The sequence below is a fragment of the Amphiprion ocellaris genome, chromosome 19, assembly GCF_022539595.1.
Source record: "Amphiprion ocellaris isolate individual 3 ecotype Okinawa chromosome 19, ASM2253959v1, whole genome shotgun sequence".
In the NCBI taxonomy this organism is placed as follows: domain Eukaryota; kingdom Metazoa; phylum Chordata; class Actinopteri; family Pomacentridae; genus Amphiprion; species Amphiprion ocellaris.
In genome coordinates this window covers 30498393-30519506 of record NC_072784.1, presented here as the reverse complement: position 1 = coordinate 30519506, position 21114 = coordinate 30498393, and the positions used below count along the sequence as shown (strand labels likewise).

General features: G+C 37.3%; 3 protein-coding genes across 3 annotated transcripts; 2 read left to right on the top strand and 1 right to left on the bottom strand.

The window, feature by feature from the left end:
* The first annotated feature begins 101 nt into the window (after window positions 1-101).
* mrps7 (mitochondrial ribosomal protein S7) lies at window positions 102-7326 on the top strand. The gene is made up of 5 exons (XM_035953537.2): window positions 102-237; window positions 2680-2871; window positions 2971-3034; window positions 3116-3283; window positions 4415-7326. Exons 1-5 carry the CDS (start codon window positions 194-196, stop codon window positions 4634-4636), a joined length of 690 nt encoding a protein of 229 aa, XP_035809430.1. The 5' UTR covers window positions 102-193; the 3' UTR covers window positions 4637-7326.
* On the bottom strand, window positions 4895-12859 carry LOC111576163 (MIF4G domain-containing protein B). The gene is made up of 6 exons (XM_023281721.3): window positions 12703-12859; window positions 11894-12006; window positions 10612-10721; window positions 10207-10362; window positions 7711-7803; window positions 4895-6615 (listed from the first exon to the last, which is right to left on the bottom strand). The coding sequence occupies exons 2-6, from the start codon at window positions 11985-11987 to the stop codon at window positions 6388-6390; spliced, it is 681 nt and encodes a 226-aa protein (XP_023137489.1). The 5' UTR covers window positions 11988-12006; window positions 12703-12859; the 3' UTR covers window positions 4895-6387.
* A 168-nt stretch (window positions 12860-13027) lies between these two features.
* slc25a19 (solute carrier family 25 member 19) lies at window positions 13028-21029 on the top strand. Its single transcript, XM_023281742.3, has 7 exons — window positions 13028-13186; window positions 13889-14049; window positions 14433-14588; window positions 15405-15575; window positions 16875-17055; window positions 17153-17283; window positions 18932-21029. Exons 2-7 carry the CDS (start codon window positions 13918-13920, stop codon window positions 19145-19147), a joined length of 987 nt encoding a protein of 328 aa, XP_023137510.1. The 5' UTR covers window positions 13028-13186; window positions 13889-13917; the 3' UTR covers window positions 19148-21029.
* The last annotated feature ends 85 nt before the right edge of the window (window positions 21030-21114 follow it).

The following is a 21114-nucleotide window of genomic DNA, read 5'->3' as shown; positions in this document are numbered from 1 at the left end:
AAAATGAAAGGAATCATTTTGTTTCACAAATTACACACATTATCTGATATTTTTAAATTATCATATATCGAATTTGTGGTGGCACCAAAATCTGTCGAGGGATTTTGAATCCAGATTTTTTAAAAACTTTTTCTCTCAGGCAGGTGCAGGACGTCCTAACCCCGGGGTCCTAACTGACACTCACATTTTCAAGATGGCGGCCTCCCTCTCGGGTTTATTAAAACCTTGGACACCGAGGTAAATCTGGATTTTATACAGAATCAAACATTCACAGGCGGTGCTAACTAGCTAGTATTACCAGAATGATGTAATATTTTATTTCTCTGCTTCACGAAAACATTAATTTAACCTTTGTCGCTGTAAAGCTAACTAGCTAGCTCCGGTGTTGGAGGTGACGAAGCTGCAGCAGGAATCATCTCTGTCAATGTTCTCATGGCATCTTTGTCTCCATTATCTTTTTTTTTTTTTTTTTAATCAAACGATTCTTAATTTGCACCCTAAATTGCTAAGACTAATACAGGAATAATGACCAAGTGTCAAAAGCATTAATTTATTGGTTTACAGTTGCATAAAACTGAGAAAAATTGTGAACTAAACACAGGAAACGTTTGATGTTTTTGCTTTAAAACAAACAAAAAACAACACGTTTTGGCAATTAATCTGTTAATTGATGATCTGTAAGAAGTAGTTGATAGGTGACTTCAAAAATGCTGTAAATATTAAAGATGCAATTAAACATCAGAAAGATAAATCATAATAGTTAGTGCTGCAAGTAGATAGATAGATAGATAGATAGATAGATAGATAGATAGACAGACAGACAGACAGACAGACAGTGCATAGATATATTTTGTCCTTCTAGAAGAAAAGTAACCATTACTTTACTATTTTTTCTTCAGTTAATGAATTATTAACTTTACTTGTAAAACAATTTTAAAAACAAGTGTTTACAAAGTGCTTCTACAAAGCAAAAGACGGCAACATGAATGTCCAGAAGTGACAAAGCTGCAGCAGATATTATCTCTATTGATGTTCTAATTACGTTCTAGTCTTCATTATCGTTTCTTTTTTTAAATAAATCATATGATTCATAATTGACACTCTAAGTTGTTAAGAATAGTATAAGCATAATAGCCAAGTGTCAAAACATAAATTTTTTGGTTTACAGTTGCATAAAATTGAGAGAAAAACAGCTTATCTTAACAGTTCTCAGCAACTAAAACCAGAAAATGTTTGATGATTTAGCTTTTTTCTACAAAGAAAACACACAAGTTTTAGCAATTAATAACCTGTTAATTGACGATCTGTAAGAAGTAGTTGATAGGTAAATTCAAAAACTGTAAATATTAAATATGCAATTAAACATCAGAAAGATAAATCATATCAGTTAGTGCTGCAAGTAACCATTACTTTACTATTTTTTCCTCAGTAATGAATTATTAACCCTCTGCTAATAATAACTTTACTTTAAAACAGCTTTAAAAAGGAGCATTTATAAAGTGCTTCGACAAAGCAAAAGACAGCAACATTACAACAATACAATCTCTATTAATGTTCTAATTACATTTTTGTCTCCATTATCTTTTTTAAAAAATCAAAGATTTGTAAATCACACCATAAATTGTTAAGAATAATCATAAATGGCTTGGACCAAGTGTCAAAACATTAATTTCTTGGTTTACAGTTGCATAAAACTGAGAAAAAAGCAGCAAATCTTCACAGTTGTGAGCAACTAAAACCAGAAAACGTTTGTTTTTGCTTTTTAAAAAACAACAGACATCTTAGCAATTAATAATCTGTTAATTGAATAATTGTGTATGAAGGTGAATTCAAAAATGTTGGAAATATTAAAGATGCAATTAAACATTAGAAAGATAAATCATATCAGTTATTACTACAAGTAGCCATTACTTTACAATTTTTTCTCAATTAATGAATTATTAACAATTCTACTGATAATAACTTTAATTATGTAATTTTAAAAACCAAAGTGCTTCAACAAAGCAAAATAAGGCAACATAACAAGATAAAACCAGACAGAAATGCAAAATGTCAATAGTCATCAAGTCAAACTACTGTTATTTATAAAGCATGTTTAAAACAAAGTGCTTTTCAGTAGAGAAAGAAGATGAGTAATAAACATTTACTGAACAAGTTTGAATACTACGGCTCAGACTCTATTGTACTATTTATTATTAATACTGAACAAGTTCAATATTATGGTTAAGACTGTACCATGTTGTATAATTTACCCGATTAAAGCTTGCGATTAGGTTCCCATAATATTATTCATAATGTAAATTTACCGTTCTGTCTTAACGCAACTTACAACCCAAGAAACTGATTTTTTCCATTAAAACAAACAAAACCTGCAACATTTCCAAAGGACTGAAGCTGTCTAACTCATGATCACTGCTGATTTATTTTTTATTTTTTTTGTTTGTTAATCAGTTAATTGTTACCACTTTGAAATTAAAAGTGATCTTCTCAAACAATCAATCAGTCAAACTTTATCAGGATATCACCTTTCATACAGCTTGGTGCAGTGCTTCACCTAATAAGGCAGAGGAAGTTTTAAGATTAAATAACAGATAAAGGTTAAAAACACTAAACATACAAATATAACAGCTACATGGATCTGTCCACAAACACATAAACTCTGCTCTCCTTTGTTTGCAGAGTGTTCCTGGTGAGATGGAGCCGATACAACCCTTACTACCTGGAGCCAGAGGTCAGGAAGGAGGCCTACAGCCAGCCAGAGTCAGAGCTGAGCGCTGAGGAGAAAGAGCAGCGAGAGCTCAAAATGATCCGACCCATAAAGGCAGCAGCCAGTGGAGTCACCAGCTCTGTCTTCAGCGACCCAGTCCTCAGGTAGAACCAACGGCCCAGCATTCATTTAGGAGCTGTTCAGTCGGAGCTGTGCATGTGAAAGTTCATGTGAGGTGATCATTTTTTGTCTGTGCTTTTCAGTAAATTCATCAACATGATGATGGAACATGGAAACAAGGTTTTAGCCAGAGAGATCATGACACAGGTAAAAATGAAAAACTAAACAGAATTTTTTTTTTAAAAAGGCACTGTTCTGGGCTAATCTGCACCATGTCTCTTTTCTTAGACGCTGGAGAACATAAAGAAGAAACAAGTGGAGAAGTACCACAAAGCTCCAGAGGGGCAGAAAGAAGAGATCGAGTGTAACCCCTACACCATCTTTCATCAGGCTCTGAAGAACTGTCAGCCTGTCGTCGGGCTGGAGAGCATCCGGAAAGGTGGAAAGATTTACCAGGTCAGTGAGGAGGCAAACCAACGCTGTTCTCACCGACTACAGGAAAGACGGCAGCTTTACTTTTATGTGAAACTGCTCTTTAACGGCTGTAATGATTACTCTGCCAGTGAACGCAGCGGAGTTACATGACAACCGGCGTACATTTGTCCGTCCGTCTGTCTGTTAGCAACATTACTCAAAAACTGTCTAACGAATTGGGACGAATCTTCAGGGAAGGTCAGAAATGACACAAGGACCAAGTGATTAGATTTTGGCAGTGATGTGGCTTATAGACTGGATCCATGGATTTGTTCAAGATTTCTGTATCATTGTGAAACAGCAGCACTTGACTATAGTCACTTTGGACTATTTTGAGTCATTTTGGCGATTTTTTTTAATCATTTAGGACACATCTCTTGTCATTTTGGACAAGTTTCAAATAATTTTAGGTCAATTCTGGATAATTGTTTGCATCAATTTTGGACATCTTTGATTTATTTTGGAAAATTCTGAAGTCATTTTCCAATTGTATGTTTTTAGGACATTTTTCAAGTTATTTTGGACATTATTTTAGCCACATTGACCATTTTTGGGTGATTTTGGACACATTTTGAGTTATTTTGAACAATCTTCAGTCATGTTGGACAAGTTTCAAATAATTTAGGAATAATTAAGTTATTTTGGATAATCTTTAGTCATTTTAGACATGTTTTTGAGTAATTTTGAGTTCAAGTGAACACTACGTCAGCTGCCTGCTGATGATCACATGATTGTGATCCTACTACAAATCCACCACTGAGGACTTATCCATCACAAATGATACAAGGAACAATTGATTAAATTGTGGAGGTGTTTCTGAGTCCCATCAATCCCCACCAACCCATCCCCCATATTTAGGTCATGTGATTCAGCATCTGTACATAACGTACACATGCAGAACACACACCTGTGCTCAGTGTAAGGTCATTTTGTTTGTGGCTACATCTATATTAAATGGACACATTCTTGCCGTGATTTCTGACAAATTTTTTCAAGATTTCAGCCGTCACAAATGAGCAGCTTTGATGGAGTACTGCACTCAGAAACATTTGCTGATCTCGTGCCTACAAAGCATAAACACGACTCATTGTATTCTGTTTTTGTCTCACGCAGGTGCCCATCCCGCTTTCAGACAAGCGACGCAGCTTCCTCGCCATGAAGTGGTTGATCACGGAGTGCAGGGACAACAAACACAGACGCACGCACATGTATGAAAAACTCTCCCAGGAAGTGATGTCTGCTTTCGTCCACGAGGGCAACGTTATCAGGAAGAAGAACGAGCTGCACAAGATGGCGGAGTCCAACAGAGCGTACGCCCACTACCGCTGGTGGTAGAAGGAAAGCTCTCAGGACTGGACAGACGTCGTGTTGGTCAAACACGGCTGCGGCTGCTCAAAGTGCGACTGTAAATAGTGAACAACATAAAAACCTTTGGGTGTAAGGACTACGTTGTAAGAAGTGCTGTTGGAGAGATGAAACATGCATAAAGGAGAATGGCTTATCGTGACTTTTTGTATTGAGAACATTATGTCATGTATCATAAATAACCGTGCTTTTAAATTGTATTTATAATGAATACAAAATAAACTGAAATAAGAAAAAAACTCCAAAGATTTATTAGAACAAATAACTTTGCATTTAATATACAACCCAACCATAAAAAAATGGAACCGAGTGAAGTAAAAGTGTTGCAAATAGATCCGTTATATTGCAGTCAGGTCTGTCGGCTGTCATTAAGGGACTGGAAATTCTACAACATTCAAACCTAGTTCTTCCTAATTGCACTAAATCCTTATTTAACTTTTTACAATTAGTTTATTACACAAACCTGTTTTTCCTCAACGTGTTTAATTTGGCCTGAAAGTGGTGACAAACACCGAAGCTGCATCTTTAAATCTTCCAGCACTGAAGCAGAAAAAGGGGATTTGGGGAACTTTCAATTCAACTTAACTGCATATTTAACATTAAGAATATCTTGACTTGTCGGACTACCTTTAAGCCAATTATGCATTTAGCTTGACTCGTTTACTTTCTGCAGGTAAAAGTTGTCAAGATTACGAAATGAACAAGAGCTCATGTTTGAACAGCGGGGCGTTGAGTGGATATTTTTGACTCCAAGGCACAGCTTTGGTTGAAGACCTTGAAGCCGTCACTGAGTGAGTTCAGCTACATCGTGTTGCTAGCGCTGATGGATTTATGTGAAAAACACTTTTCTACCAGCTTCATACTCAGAACTGACCTGCAAATATATAAACGGGGGAAAATATGTTCTCCTCTAGCACCTCGAGTACAAATGAACAGTTCAGACTCTGAGTCGTCTGCAGCGGACGATGCTGTTCATGATTTGTTGGCACAACTTCTTAAAACATAAATTGTGAATCCAGAAATGTATGAAAGATCTGACTGATGTATCTGTAGAAAAACGGTTCAAATGTTAAGTATAACCAATCTTTTGGTTTTTCATTCCTAAGTTGTAACAAAATTTCTAAGAAAGAAAATAAAAAGGAAAATCCCTGATTTAAGACAGTACTTCATATGAATAAACAGTAACTGGAAAAAGTCGGCAGAACTGCAATTCAAACCTTCAGTCAAATTGGAATTCTACGCTAAACTATCTAAATTATTAAAATACTTTCTGATTAATTTAAATGTAACAATAATAAAACTAAAGCAAAGACCAAATCTGACTGGAATGTCTCCTCCAACGCCTTTGGATTTGGTAAACTTAAGTTGAAATGTTCTCTGAAAACAGGAATGCTAGAAAGATTAGAAACATAATAAACACCTTCAGCTCCTCCAGCTGGATTCAAACTTGAAACAAAGTGTACCTGAATGTGGCTAAACCTCGCTGAGTGAACTCATGACCTATTGCACATTCCACATCCAGGACACCGTGTCTCAGTAATATTATGAAACGCAGCAACAACCCAGCAAAATCAAACTCTTTTTACACGTGATGACCTGTCATCTTCTCCACTGATTACCTGGAAGATGACGCTGCCTATTTGCTGGTTTTATAATCAGGTGTGACTCATGATGTGTCCAAGGTGCTTGACGGTTCTGATGGTCAGCTCCTGGCCACCGTCCTAGTCGCTGATTTCACTGTAGTAGTACTTGTGGGCGGTGCTGCTGAGCATCCAGCCTCCGGCCCTGAACTCCAGGATCTCCAGCAGCAGCAGACGGGCCATGGAGGAGAGGCCCTCCTGGAGCAAGAAGCCGTCCCGCAGCAGGAAGAACAGTTCATCCATCCGCTGGTTGTTCACCTTCTCCAGCTGCTCTCCGATGCGATGCAGCTGCAGCACCAGGCAGTCGACCTGCAGAGGGAGGAGGAGGAGAGACGAGGCTTCATTCAAAGTTTTCTATATTGAAATGAGACAATGTTGATTGAAACTGAAAGAAAAATATCCTTTTAGTATCATGTACAGCTGTGGAACCAAGTAAATATATTACTGATTGCATCGAAGGTCTTCGTGTGAGCAGCTGAGTGGATTTCCTCACACATCTTAGGATTTACAACATTACAAACCAAATAGTTTGACTTCTTTTGCTTTTAATGCAACACATATTCAGGTACGCTTTGCTGCCTTGTACTGAAAAATAGATACTCAACCTTTTTAATTCAATTCAATTTTATTTATATAGCGCCAATTATAGGTCAAATTGTCTCAAGATGCTTTACAGAACCCTCTAACAGGTTAGGACGAAAGATGAAGACAAAGGTGAAGACAATATTACAGGAACATAAAAACTCTAACTTCCACACTGATAAACTGTTTTTATCCCAGAGCTCTCCAATCCATTTCCCCTGCACACACAAACAGACACACTATGTGCAATAAAGAACTGAGTCTTACACTGTAAAACCTGTCTCACTGCTCATTTTGCACCGATCCTGTTTACATATTTACATCCTCTGAGTGTTTTTTTTTTTTTTTGTATATAGTGTGAATTTTTCAATTTTTTATCCATTGCTGGTATCAAAATTTCGCTGTGAAAACATGACAATAAAGATGCTTGATTCTTGATATTCAGTGTCCTTGGTGTTTATGATTCTGCTGTAACACTTAAAACTCTCTGGATATGTGTCAAGGAGCAGCTGTGATGAACACTGGATCAGAACATTCTGATCATACCTGGTACAGTAAGGACCTCAGACACTGATGAAGGGAGCTAGTTTTTGAAAATTCTCAAATTCTCACTCCCTTTGAATCCAGTCTAAAAGTCAGCAAATATCCGTACCACTAGTCAAATAGAACAAATGTCTTCACATGAACAACAGACCGATGTCAGTGATAATACAAGAACAACACTGATAAAGAACACAGCACTCGTGAAGAACAGAGAAACAGTCATGACTTTACCCAAACACATGAACATGAGAACTAAAACAAGCAGATGGTCTTCCTCACCTCCTCCTCGTTCATTAGAGCGTCTGGCTGGGCCAGCCTCATCAGACAGTCGTACACAGGATGGACCAGAGCCACCATCGGCATGTTGTTCACCTGAGACACACGGAGCAGAGGATGACTGTTACCAGAGGGAAAACCTGGGATGTTCTCATCAAATCTCAAAGATCACATAGGAAACAATCAAAGGACTTTTCTTTGTTCATAGCTGCTGTCACACAGGTGCTGTAAAGGCAGAGCACAGTTTGTGGCAGGATGCTACAGAAGCATATTTTAAATACCAACATAGTGGTCCCTCATCTGTGGCGGGGGTTACGTTACAGACCCCGTCGCGACAGACGAAAATCCACCAAGTAGCGACCATATTTATTTTATTATTTACAAATACTTTAAGGCTTTATAAACCCTCCCCACACACCGAACAACACCACAGAGCAACACTATGCACAGTGATCAGACGTCTGTGAAATGGACAAGACCAGATGCTGAACGCTGCCACACAGGGGAGACACAGGAGACTGATGCTACGGTCGCTGAGCCAATCAGAGCCCAGCACTGTACGCAACGAGTTTTATTTCCATTAAATATTCTTTTAATGTGTATTAATTATTATTTTGAATATTTTTTTTATATTGTTTTAAATTTTTTAGGCTAGAAAATGCTTATTTTACCGCAAAAGTAATAAAAATAATGTAGCGATCGCAGAGTTGGTCGCTATGACTGAACTGTTGTGCTGCAATGCACCATGGGAGTTCGGGGTGTTGGGGGTTTAAATGTTTAAATGGGGTTTAAATGTCATTATTATTATTATTATTATTATATTATATTATTATTGTGTTTTATGTTAGTGTTACAGTGTTGTTAGTGCTTGTGTTTCATTGTGTTTTTGTGGTTTAGTCAGCCTCGTTACTTTGGTTAAGTGTTACGTTGTCAAGACTGTGAGTGTGAAGTGTAGTTCGATCACTTCCTGCCACATTTTCTATGTCGACCTTCTCTGTGAGTCAATAAAAGCATCAGGTCAAGCGTCAGTTGCATCGTGCATAAAAGGCAGATATTATTTCTCCGGTTCATTCTTCAACGTAGCTCGACACAATAATAAACATAGAAACATACCTGCATACTGCAAAATCCTGCAATTTAGCAAAAAATCTGCGATACCAAATGCAATTTAAAAATCTGCGATAGTGAGACTGCGAAAAATTAACCGTGATATGGCGAGGGACCACCGTAATTAAGCGACTGATACAAAAAATAAGCACGTTCTGTGTTGATATTACTGTTTTAATAGTGGACACATGATAGCAGATGTACATTTGTCACAGAGATACTGGAACACAGTGCTATTCTATCCCAGCTTCTCTCAAATGTAGCTACGGTATTAAACAATAAGCAGGAACTACAGCTTATCTATAATACTGGAAGTGTGTATTTTCTAGGAATATGGTGTCAGATTGAATATTAAAAGACTCAGATGGATCAAGGACAAAAAACTTGATCAGGACATCACTGGTTAAAAACAACTTTGATCAAGATAACTCTGTGACTCAAGTTTCCTTTTCAAACTAGTGAAGAACGACTGTAACCAAAAACGAGCTGCGCTGTGAAATCCAAGTGGGGCTATTGTTGATGTGAAAGTGTACCAGGTCACCACCTCCCAGGTTCATTGTCTATGCTACTATCAGCTGCTTAGGCCAGGGGTGTCAAACATGCGGCCCGCGGGCCAAAACTGGCCCTCTAGAGAGTCCAATCCAGCCCACAGGACTATTTTCTAAATAGTAAAAATAACAGAGAAGACATTAACTGCAAATTGTAAATTTGTAAAAAAAATCTTGTTTGTCCATTTTTGTCACTTTGTGACTTTTTTGTCTCATTTTTTGCTGTTTTGTGTCTCATTTTTGTAATATTTTGTCTTGTTTTTGTTGTTTTTTTGTCTTTTTTTTGTCTTTCGTCATTTTGATCATAAAGTAAAATTCTATATCATTCAATTCCAACCTGTGACTAAATGCTTTGTGTCTTTGTAGATAAACTGTAATCTGGAAGTTTTAATGTGTAAATGATAATCTGAGGCATAATGATGTTGAAACTTATTTTTCTTAAGAAATTTCAGTTTGTTCATGATGTTTCATAAAAGAATAATTTCCTACATATGTACATTTTCTAAATGTACTTTCTTGTACTAAAACAAAGGAAATATTTAGAGTTGTGGTTATTTATAGGTTATTATGCTATGATTTTACTGGTTTGGATCACTTGAGATCAAATTGGGCTGAATGCGGCCCTGAACTAGTTAGGTTAGATGTTCAAAATAATGCATTTAAACAGCAACAATAGACGCATTTCTACAGTGCTGGTGTGTCTGAGAAGTTTTGGGATGTTTAACTGTAGCTACACAGAACAAAAATGGAATGAAGGTGACAAAAAAGATGTAAAAGATTCTATCCTTATGCAAGATTGAAATATCCTCATGAGAAGACACAGTAAATAAAAACTGTCTCGTACTTTGAGGTAGTCGAAGATGTTGCAGATGAACGTGACGTAGCACACCCACTCCTGCAGCGAGCGTCCCCTCGTCTCCTCACGGTCCTTAAACTCCTGCTGGAGTCGGTTCAACAGATTCCTCCTGAACACGTTTCCGTTGCTCTGCTTGGCCTCGGCCTGAACGAGGTGACCACAAAAAGAACAAAGGGTCAGGAAACACGGAGGTGTAGGTAAGCTGATTTACGAGTCTCCTGTTGCTAGAATGCAAACGACCGGTTAGGCATTAATAAGGCAAGAGGATTAACAATTACAGACTCAATCAGATGTTTAAGTCATCCTCCAGTGTCAGGTTTCTTAAATCCCTCATCCTAAATGACTCAGTGTATTAGTCAGCGCACTTCCCTAAACAGAAAGTCTGATACTGACCTGGACAATTGTGTAGCAAATACGTCCAGCTTCTTTGCTGAACACCTGGTCCTTCAAAGACTGATCCACGATGATATCGGACACCTTCTCCAGGTTCACTGAACTGGGATCTGAAAGAGAAAATAAGTCTTTATGGAGACTACACTATTGTTCAAAAGTTTAGGATCACTTAGAAATGTCCTTATTTTAGAAAGAAAAGCATTTTTTTCTATGAAGATAACATGAAATGAATGATAAATCCAGTGTAGACATTGTTAATGTGGTAAATGACTACTGTAGCTGGAAACAACTGATTTTTAATGGAATATCTCCATAGGGGTACAGAGGAACATTTCCAGCAACCATCACTCCTGTGTTCTAATGCTACATTGTGTTAGCTAATGGTGTTGAAATAGAATACAATATCCTTTATTAGTCCCACATGGGGACTAACAGCATCACAGCAGCAAAATGACAGTAAGAAAAATCAAGAGAACACATTTATAAATTAAACACATAAGATATATACACAATATAAAAAAGAAAAACTGAAGAACACAAGGATACTAACAACACAAATTTAAGAATATTTACACAAATGAATTGCACTTCGGTGTATTTGGATATTTGGACAGTTTGCTAATTGTCAATAAGTGAGTGTGAGCTAATTATAATAATAGTAAAGGCTAAATGATGATTAGAAAACCCTTGTGCAGTATGTTTGCACATGAATAAAAGTCTGAGTTGAGTTTTCATGGAAAACATGAAATTGTCTGGGTGACCCCAAACTTTTAAATGGTAGTGTAAATAGAAATTTTTACCAAAAAAGTGCAAAAAAATGAGCAGCGTATTTACAATAGAAAAGAACAGAGCATTGCAGAAGTATTAATTTGCTGCTGTAATGCAAATTTCCCCACCGTGGAATTAATAAAAGCTTATAGTACTGCATTTCCTCATTTAATTAAATAAAACCAAATGTGAATATTCACAGATTTGACAGCAACGTAACTCATGATGCACATGTATCCAATTAATATCCACAAGAAAAGGAATAAATTTCACTGCTTCATGAAGTTAACATGGTAAACTTGAAGATTTTCCTGGAAATAAATGTCTGTAAAATGAGATAATATTACAACATGGCAATAAGCCAACAGTTCAATGTGGAAATCACATGAAAAACCACATGGAAAACTTCTGGGAAACTTTTGAACGGTAGTGTAAGTGGAAATTTCCAAATGCAATGCAATGCAGGGAGATATTAAATGGTCTGTAGTGGATTAAAACAGAGTAAAATGCTGACCTTTCAGAGCTGTTTTCAGTAACATCTGTGTGTCCTGGTCGAATGACTGAATCCTGTAGTCATCGGAGGAGTTTTCCATCATAAATGGTAGCATGGAAGTTACACCTGAGACGCTGTGAGGATCAGAAAATCATGGTTTAAAGATTGCTGCTGCTGCTTGGCTGAATGTAACAGGTGCTGTCATACAAAATAAAAGCAGATTAAGGTTGTGCCTTCAGGCCTTGGCACCCAAATGCATCACAGAGAGCTCAGGACAGTTCGTGTGACAACAATAACCACAAAATCCTGTACAGTCATCAAACTGGCTGCTCCACAGAGCTCATTCACTGAGGGATAGTGAGGATTACACGGGCAAAATCAGGTCGACTGAAAGGTCATCCGTTACTCAAAAGATTCAAACACAACATGAGGACAAAGTCAGATTTACACAGATGGGATACTGAATAATGTTAGCCAAACATCCGTTACAAGTAACGTGTAGTCTAAAAACACGAACATTTATATCTAGCCTCAGCTATAAGGTAACGGAAATGTGCTTTATAATTGGTTTAACAACAGAAAATGAAGCTGTGACACATTTTGCTGCCTTATTGTCCAAACAACAGTAACTATGTTTAGCTAACTAACATATACTTTGTTAGCTTGTATGAATGTAACGTTACGCTAGCTAGGTTTAATAATCAACCTACATTTACGTTTCAAACGCCCGCCAAAAGAAGCAAACGAGCAAACATTAACTATATGAAGTCGGTAGAAAATGAGCATGAAGTAAATTACTCATATTCAGAGAAATAATGTGACAAATGTACCTATTTAACACCAACTCTTCGCATCTACGCTGCTCATTCCACTTCAGCAGAGGTAAGCGCGACACTGCCTCACAAAGATGACGTATGAACGACAAGATAAACCACCGCCTCGCTTCACTTCGCCACAAAACAACGAAACCATGACCCAAATAACTGTGTTTTAACTCTAGCTAAAATTCCTGTTATTATGATTGTAATGATTATCTACACCTTAAACTGCATTATCTACAACAGAGATGTTAGCTCGAAGCGGGTGTTTACCATAGACTATGGTGTTTACGTTATTTGCGGTGCTGAAACGAGGCATGGAATCATCTTGTCGCGATATTTCTGCTTTGGAAAGGCGGGGCACTAACCCGGAAGTGATATTAGTAACTTGTGGCGAAAAGTACAAACCTGTTCTTGTCCTGTTCCTGTTGGATTTTAATCGCTGGGTTTCAGTTCAGGAGCTGTAATTCTATTTTTGAAGGATTTCTACTATAAGGTAAAGTCTGTCTGAGCTTTATTACCGCCACAACCCGGGCACAAAGCGAACAGCTGCTCTGTTGTTAGCTTAGCTTAGCTTGTCCCAAGGTCCTACTGCATGTCCTCCACATGTTGAGTTTGTCAGAAGATTGATCTTGATGACACTTTGTGCTTGTATTATGTTGTATGAAATGCTGTCCATCAAGGAAGATCTGTCACATGCTTCTGCACAAACAGAAAACATATGAATAAAGCTGTAAATATTAGTACAATGCTGAACTTAAAAAAATGATAACATGTATGTAAGATGCTGCCCAAAGTCAGTTCAATAGATTTGAATATTTCATATTGGTATCACATTTTCATAATTTAATGCTAACAGCAAAATTTCAAAATCTCCATCACAACATATGATGTTCAAGAGTTGCTGAATCCAAATACATTCATTGACCTAAGTTAACCTGAGTACACTTGAAACACCTGTGCTTTTGATCAGTACTGTATTTTTCTGCTGCTCCACTGACAGCTAGTTACTTTGCAAAATAAGATCCTATGTTCAAACCATATGATCATCCTATAAAATATAAAACAGTTTTGCATGAGGACTTCATTTGTTTCAATGTGTCTCTGTAATTTAGGTTTTAACAACATATTTTCAAATCATTTTTGCTTCAACCTAAATGAATCTGAAACACAACTGAATCCTAGTTTCTGTCTGTAGCGTTAACGGGGATCTGACGCTGTGGAGACATGGTGGGCTATGACCCTGGTTCTCAGGGTGCCGCTGTCTCCTCGGAGGAGGCAGCCGTCGCTGGATCGGCTGCTGGGATGGTTACCAGAGCCCTCGTCAGTCCCTTTGACATCCTAAAAATCAGGTTTCAGGTAACAGCAGTCTACTTTACTGTGTAACATATCATTCAGGCAGTGACAGAAGGGAGCCCAGTGAGGAAGCAGTCTGACTTACAGTGCATTATCAGCTGTAACTAGACATTTATAATGATGTAATTTTGTAGTACTTGCATGTTCCAAGCGTAAATATGCATTGTCTTCAGAAATGTATACCCACCATGTGGATTTATTTAGTTTAATTCCCACAGAATCAACACAGTAATGCAGATCAGTATTTCTTAAATATGGTGCTTTATCAGCTGCGATCAGATATTTAGATATGCTTCATATTCAGAAATGTAAACCAGGTTTGTCTATATATTTAGATTAATTCCCACAGAATCAACATAATAATGCGGGTGAGTGTTTCTTTACAGCTGCAGATTGAGCATCTGTCTTCACAAAGGCCGGAGGGGAAATATTGGGGATTATTTCAGGCATCTCGCTGCATTCGTTCAGAGGAGGGACTGTCTGCTTTCTGGAAGGGCCACATCCCAGCACAGCTCCTCTCCATCTGCTACGGGGCTGTCCAGGTAGTAAAGTGGAAACTAAGTCAAAATCATGGGCCAGAGTCTAAGACTTGACCATGTTCAAATGTCTGAAAGGTTTCTTTAAAGATCTTCAAAAAATCACCAGGAGAAGTCAGCATTCAAGGGCAGCAGGAGTCACTGTTGACAGAAAATCCAGGAGCGGTTCTTAGACGTATTTAGCACCTTCAAGAAAAAGCAGAGATATTGAGCTGTGCGTAATTTTTTATGCTGTGAGAGTTGGTCATTTATCCACGTCTCTAGGCATATTTTACGGAGACAGATGTGACACAGTTTTACTTTTCTAAATCTATTAGTCAGATCATGATTATTATCCTATTATTCTGAGACAGATTTCATGCATATTATACCATTATGTGTTGTTATGTTTCTGATACACCTCTTTTAAAAGTTATACTGTCTAAAGTTTACATCATTGTGTTTTGAGTTCTCCATATATCATTTTCTACAAAGCATGTGACCTGTCTTTACACCAAAAATACACGTTTTACTTTATGATCTGTTCTCCACTCTCACACCCTACCATCAAAACAAATTTCATTACTAGAATATTCATCATTATGTGTTTTCTACATGTTTAAACTCTGTTCTTCAGTTTAGAAGGATTTGCCATAATTCTATCATCTTATACTTGAAGTATATCGTACCCAAAAAATATTCCACTACATTAGAGCCTGTAAACTGCATGTTGACACAAACAAATATGCTTTAGCACGATCACAATAAAACTGTCATTTTCATTCATTCATTCATTCATTCATTCATTCAAAATGTACCTGATTTTGTACGTGTGATTTACAGTTTGCCAGTTTTGAGTTTCTGACTGAGATGGTCCATAAGTCGACGGCGTACGACAGTCAGACGTCAGGAGTTCACTTCGTCTGCGGCGGTTTGGCTGCCTGCTCTGCTACGATGTTCTGCCAGCCTCTGGACACACTGAGGACACGTTTTGCAGCTCAAGGAGAACCCAAGGTAAGACACACCATCACTAATGTACTGTAGCTGTCAGCTTTTGACAGATATCCTCGTGTTCACTTCTAGTCAATGGCTTTTTGATTGATTTAATGAGGTGGAGCAACCTTACGCAGCTTTGGCTCCCTTTCCCAAACATGAAAAAGGCGCATAAAAGAGCCTTTTTGTGTGCGTAATGAAAGTGATTAAACAAAGAGTTGTGTACTTTGTGTTTCTTCTACTGGACTCAGCCTAATTTGAATGTTTAATTAACTCAAATAAAGTTGCTAAAACAACCAAACAACATGATTTCTTTATCTTTAGAAGCCCGAGGGATCAAATGTGCTTCTTTTTTTAATGATCAATTAGATAAACCATAACAATGGATTTGTTCTGATGTGTACTTTAGAGTTTCTGCAGGTCTGGAAAAAGACCTTCCAGCTACTAAAAGCATCTTTTCTTTAACGAGCTGGAGGCAGTGTTTTATACTTATTTTATTGCATTAGCATGTGAGGAAAAGCCAGTGGAAGTGACAATGTTAGACAAATTTTGTTGAGTTTTTTGTCACCGTTTACCATTTTTTGTCAAGTTTTGACTCATTTTCAACATTTGTCATTTTTTGACCATTTAAAAAAAATTAAACAAGGTTTTGACCTTTTTAAAAAAAAATTGCACAAGTTTTAAATCATTGTTGACGTTTTCTGTCATTGCAGACAACTTTTGAGTCAATAGTGACCATTTTTTTGTCATTTTGGACAAGGTTGGACTAACTTTTGAAGTTACTGTTACTCATGTTATCTTATGCTAATAAATGTATTTTTGCAGGTTAGATAGCATGCCAGGGGTCTGACTGAAATTTTTGGATACGCTTGTTTCTCTCCTAGGCACCTGCCTCATTAAATAGATGTATGAAGAGTTTGTTTTAAAATAATATAGTTGTAAAAATGTTTTTTATGTGATGGGGAGTTATTAGTTGACAATATTCACCTGTAAAGATGCTGTTAGATTGTTGGAATAGTGGATTGTGCTGTATTTGTGGAGTTTTAGTCAGGTATGTCAGACCTGTAGTGAGCTCATAGTGGGCAGGTGTAGCTTTTAGCAAAAATACAGCAAGTAAGCAAGCAGAATTATTGATTATTTATAATTAATTAATCCATCTATCAATCTCAGCTGCGTATTTGGGTGCTGGCCACGTTAATCTAACTAATTATACTACTAAAAATATTCTTGCTATTCTGAAGTACTGAAAAAAGGATATAATTAGCTTTTTTCCCTGGTATTAAACTTTTGTACTTTATCCTTCACCCATCTTTTTTAAAGGTGTACAGGAACTTGCGTCATGCTGTTTCCACCATGTGGCGCTCAGAGGGAATGCTGGTGTTTTACCGCGGCCTCTCGCCAACGCTGATGGCTGTGTTTCCGTACGCCGGACTGCAGTTCTTCTTCTACAACGTCTTTAAAAAGCTGCTGCCTCCTCCACCCAAAGCTGGAAACTCAGGAGGTCCGTGGAGATCAGATGCACATAACAGAAATGTAAAGTATTCAGTTCATATTCCTGACAGTTTTTTTAATTTATTTTTTTTGCGTCTTTCTTTAAGGGAACCTGAGAAGCCTGATCTGTGGCAGTGGAGCCGGAATGATCAGTAAAACTCTGACGTACCCCTTCGACCTGTTTAAAAAGAGGCTGCAGGTGGGAGGCTTTGAGGCGGCCAGAGCTCACTTCGGCCAGGTAAGTTCTTCTACTGCATGTTTCATATTACTGGAGAATAGGCCTGAAACGTTTCCCCAAGTTATTCCATTACTAAAATTCCTCGAGGCAAAATCCTCTGAATGGAGGCTTCATTTAATCCACTACATCCTAGACCCCAGATCACTAACTAGTCCAGACCCAGACTTCATCCTACACAGACCTATAATCAATAAATTATCAGAGGATTTTAAACTTGATGGGATGCTTCTATTTTACCTGGAGTAGCTTTTCTAGTGTTTATGGCGTTTATCAGATCAGAGGCTGAAGACAGTTAAACAGTCAGACTTTCTTTGTGTGAGTCGACAAAAACTAAACCCTCAGTCAGAGTTAACAGGTATGAAGGTGGTTTTCAACTTTCTTTGATAACTCAGACTTTCTGCTTCAAACTCATCCACATACAGGAGCGTTTAACCATCATTTGACTCGTTTTCTGCACTAAATGAACCCATCATTTTTGTGTCGTTTTTGTCATTTAGCAACATTTTGGTTTTTTGTGTCACTTTTCAGTTATTTAAGCATCATTGTCATTTTTTGTGTTATTTTATTATTCTTTTGTCTTTTTGTGTAATTTTTTAGTTATTTTAAGCATATTTCTGTGTCATTTTTGTTTCTTTTTATGTCATTTAAGCAACATTTTGTCATTGAATTTGGCCACATTTTTTGTCATCTTCATGTCCTTTTTAACTATTTAAGCATCTTTTTGTGTCTTTTTGTCATTTTTGTGTGTGCTTTACCATCCTTTTGTGTCCTGTGTCTTTTTTTAGTTATTTAAGCATCTTTTTGTGTTATTATGTTATTTAAGCATAGTTTTGTCATTTTTGTGTTAAATTTGGCATCATTTTTTGTCATTTTTGTGCAAACAGGTTGTTTTAATGGAGAACAATGATGAATATAAGAATTTATGACGGTAAAAAGCTGCGCCTGGAAATGATGTAAGGCAGGAATGCTGGTAGAAAACTGTTGAACGCGCGTTAATGTATTTATTTTACCGATCAATGCAGCTGATTATTAATAACAAACAGATGCACAATAAAACTAACAAACTTCATATGTTCAAACATGATATTGTATTGAAGTGCATGTAGGTCTGACACTGTTTCAGAATGAAGGAAATCACTTTAACTTGAACCAAATCAAAGTGAAACTAAAGTTAATGAATACTAATAAACTGATCATTTTCTTATTTGTGTTCTATCAGCTGCAGTAGCAGCAGCTTCAACAGACCAAACACAAAAACAACAAACAACTAAATACATGTGGGGTTCCCATGGCTTTAGTTTTAGTACAACACCCCTGTACTATACTATATATATGTATTGTACCTCTGTACTATAGTAAATACGTACTATACTCCTGTATTATACTATATATGTACTACATCCCTGTACTATACTATATATATAAAGTACACCACTCTGTCCACCCGTGTTCCACCAGGACGGTTATTTCTGTTGCACACTGTACTCACTTCCTCCTTTGATGCTCTATCACCATGCTAGGAATCTGATTACTCGATGAATCTCCAGAATAATCGATAGGACACTCGATCAGTAAAATAATCGATAGCTGCAGCCCTACTGGAGAACATGATGTGGATCTGATGCTACGTTTATCTGCTGTTTTTCAGGTGCGCAGTTACAGCGGCCTGATGGACTGCATGCTTCGGATAGCCAAAGAGGAAGGCGTCCGAGGATTCTTCAAAGGCCTCTCGCCGAGCCTTCTGAAAGCAGCTCTGTCAACGGGCTTCACCTTTTTTTGGTATGAATTTTTTCTCAATGTCATGCATGACGTCAAGGAGCGACGGAGAACAAACGGCCTCGCCAAAGACCTGGAGGACAGATAATGAAGAGAAAGACAGTAACACTTGCGCCTGGTTATTTACTTGCACTGAACAAATTTCTCCTGTGGGTCGACAGTGGCGGTTTCTGTGTTTACAAATACGCACAAAAACACATATCCTCATTTACTTTCTGTTTATTCTGTCTGTACGTCTTGTGTTTTCCAACATAGAATAGATTTAAATGTATTTAATCTGTGTTTTTAAGGGTTTGCGGACATTTGCTTTTAAAGGAAATGTCTGAATAATGTTTTATGTTCACAGTCAACTTTGCACATTTCAAACACTGGCTTTAGTCAGTGGAGCCTTTGACATTACATTTCCTTGACATTTCAGGAATAAATTGGTAGAAAAGAACTCAGAAAACATTAGCTTTGGTGTTGTGTGGTGGTATTGTGCATTAATATTGTGCACAGATAAAAAAGAGAAAGAATAATTCATATTTATTTTAATGTACGGTGCCATGAAAAAGTATCTGCCCGCTTCTTGAATCCTTATTTTTTAAAATATTTCCCCCACTTAAATGTTTAAGCCCATCAAACATATTTAATATTAGACAAAGATAACCAAAGTAAGCACAAAATGCAGTTTTTAAATGATGATTTAATGTTTTAATAGAAAACAGCTATCCAAACCTACCTGACCCTGTGTGAAAAAGTAAGTGCCCTCCTTGTTAAGTCATGAATTAACTGTGGCTAGTCACATTTTTTGGTTCAATATCACCGACCACACCCAAACCTGATTACCTTAAATCACTTAAATAGAACCTGTCTGACTGAATGAAGACGGCCCAAAGATCTCATGAAGCTGCGACAAAATGCTGCAGGACAACGATCCAAAACACACCAGCAAGTGGACTTTTGAATGGCTTAAGAAAAACTAAATGAAGGTTCTGGAGTGGCCGAGTCTGAATCATTGAAATGCTGGCAGGACCTTAAAAAGGCCGTTGATGCTGGAAAACCCTCCAGTGTTGCTGAATGAAAACAGTTCTGCAAAGAGATGTGAAAGACTCATTGGCAGTTCTAGAAATGCTTGATTTGAGTTGTTGCTGCTGAGGGCGGTCCAACCAGTTCTTAGGTTTAGGGGGCAATTACTTTTTCACACAGGAACAGGTAGCTTTGAATAGTTTTTTTCCCCTTGAAAAATATTATCGTAATTTAAAAACTGCATTTTGTGTTTACTTGGATTATCTTTGTCTGATACTCACTTTTTTTTGTTGGACTTAAACATTAAAGTAGGAAAATATGCAAAAAAATAGGAATTTGAGAAGGGGACAAATACTTTTTCACGGCTCCGTTTATCATGATGGACAGAGCAGCAGTCTGAGGATAGATACGCTAAGCTAGGCTTGTTGAAGTGATTGTGGTTGTGCCAACATGTGAGTCAAACTCTGCAACTTTCAGGTCATTAGTTTTGAAATAAAAGTTTTTATAAACACTAAGTTCTGTGTGATGCATCGACCAGAGAAGAGAGTGTGGATGTGAATGTGAACTTTACCGTCAACTTCAGGTGTGGACATGAATCACAAGACTCCAGTCATTTATTTTAGTTTCACACCTGCAAAAAAAATGACATTTCTGTAGATTTGTGAAAAATTTGGTAAATTTTCATGAAGACTTTACATGCCTATACAGACCTAGAACTGTAGAGTCTGACTCCTCAGGGATTCAGCTCAGTTGTAAAAGTAAATGCTGTCGAAAAAAAATCTGTAAATTGTGTGTTTGCTACTTAGTGTTGTACATTTTTTTTGGAAATGTGAAGTCTTTTGCAAATTAAACTTTGCTCTCAAAAGTGCGCATTTTACCACCAGGGTGCAAAAGTGCAAAATAAAAGTTCATATTGTTTCTAAATGAAAGAAAATTAATAAACGGAAGTCAGAGAAGTCAGATACAGATGTAATGCAGCCTGATCTTTGCATTTATTTCTTTGGAACTGTTATAAACAAGAAGTAAAATAGAATAAAATACATCTGA

Bases quoted from the DNA above. Each gene is read 5' to 3' on its own strand.
- mrps7 (XM_035953537.2), top strand. From the start codon at position 194: ATGGCGGCCTCCCTCTCGGGTTTATTAAAACCTTGGACACCGAG. The intron at 238-2,679 runs GTAAATCTGGAT...CTTTGTTTGCAG, and splicing joins TTAAAACCTTGGACACCGAG to AGTGTTCCTGGTGAGATGGA. The intron at 2,872-2,970 runs GTAGAACCAACG...TGTGCTTTTCAG, and splicing joins TTCAGCGACCCAGTCCTCAG to TAAATTCATCAACATGATGA.
- LOC111576163 (XM_023281721.3), bottom strand. From the start codon at position 11,987: ATGCTACCATTTATGATGGAAAACTCCTCCGATGACTACAGGATTCAG. The intron at 10,722-11,893 runs GTCAGCATTTTA...TTTCTCTTTCAG, and splicing joins ACTGAAAACAGCTCTGAAAG to ATCCCAGTTCAGTGAACCTG. The intron at 10,363-10,611 runs GTCAGTATCAGA...CACCTCGTTCAG, and splicing joins TTTGCTACACAATTGTCCAG to GCCGAGGCCAAGCAGAGCAA.
- slc25a19 (XM_023281742.3), top strand. From the start codon at position 13,918: ATGGTGGGCTATGACCCTGGTTCTCAGGGTGCCGCTGTCTCCTCGGAG. The intron at 14,050-14,432 runs GTAACAGCAGTC...GTTTCTTTACAG, and splicing joins TCCTAAAAATCAGGTTTCAG to CTGCAGATTGAGCATCTGTC. The intron at 14,589-15,404 runs GTAGTAAAGTGG...TGTGATTTACAG, and splicing joins TCTGCTACGGGGCTGTCCAG to TTTGCCAGTTTTGAGTTTCT.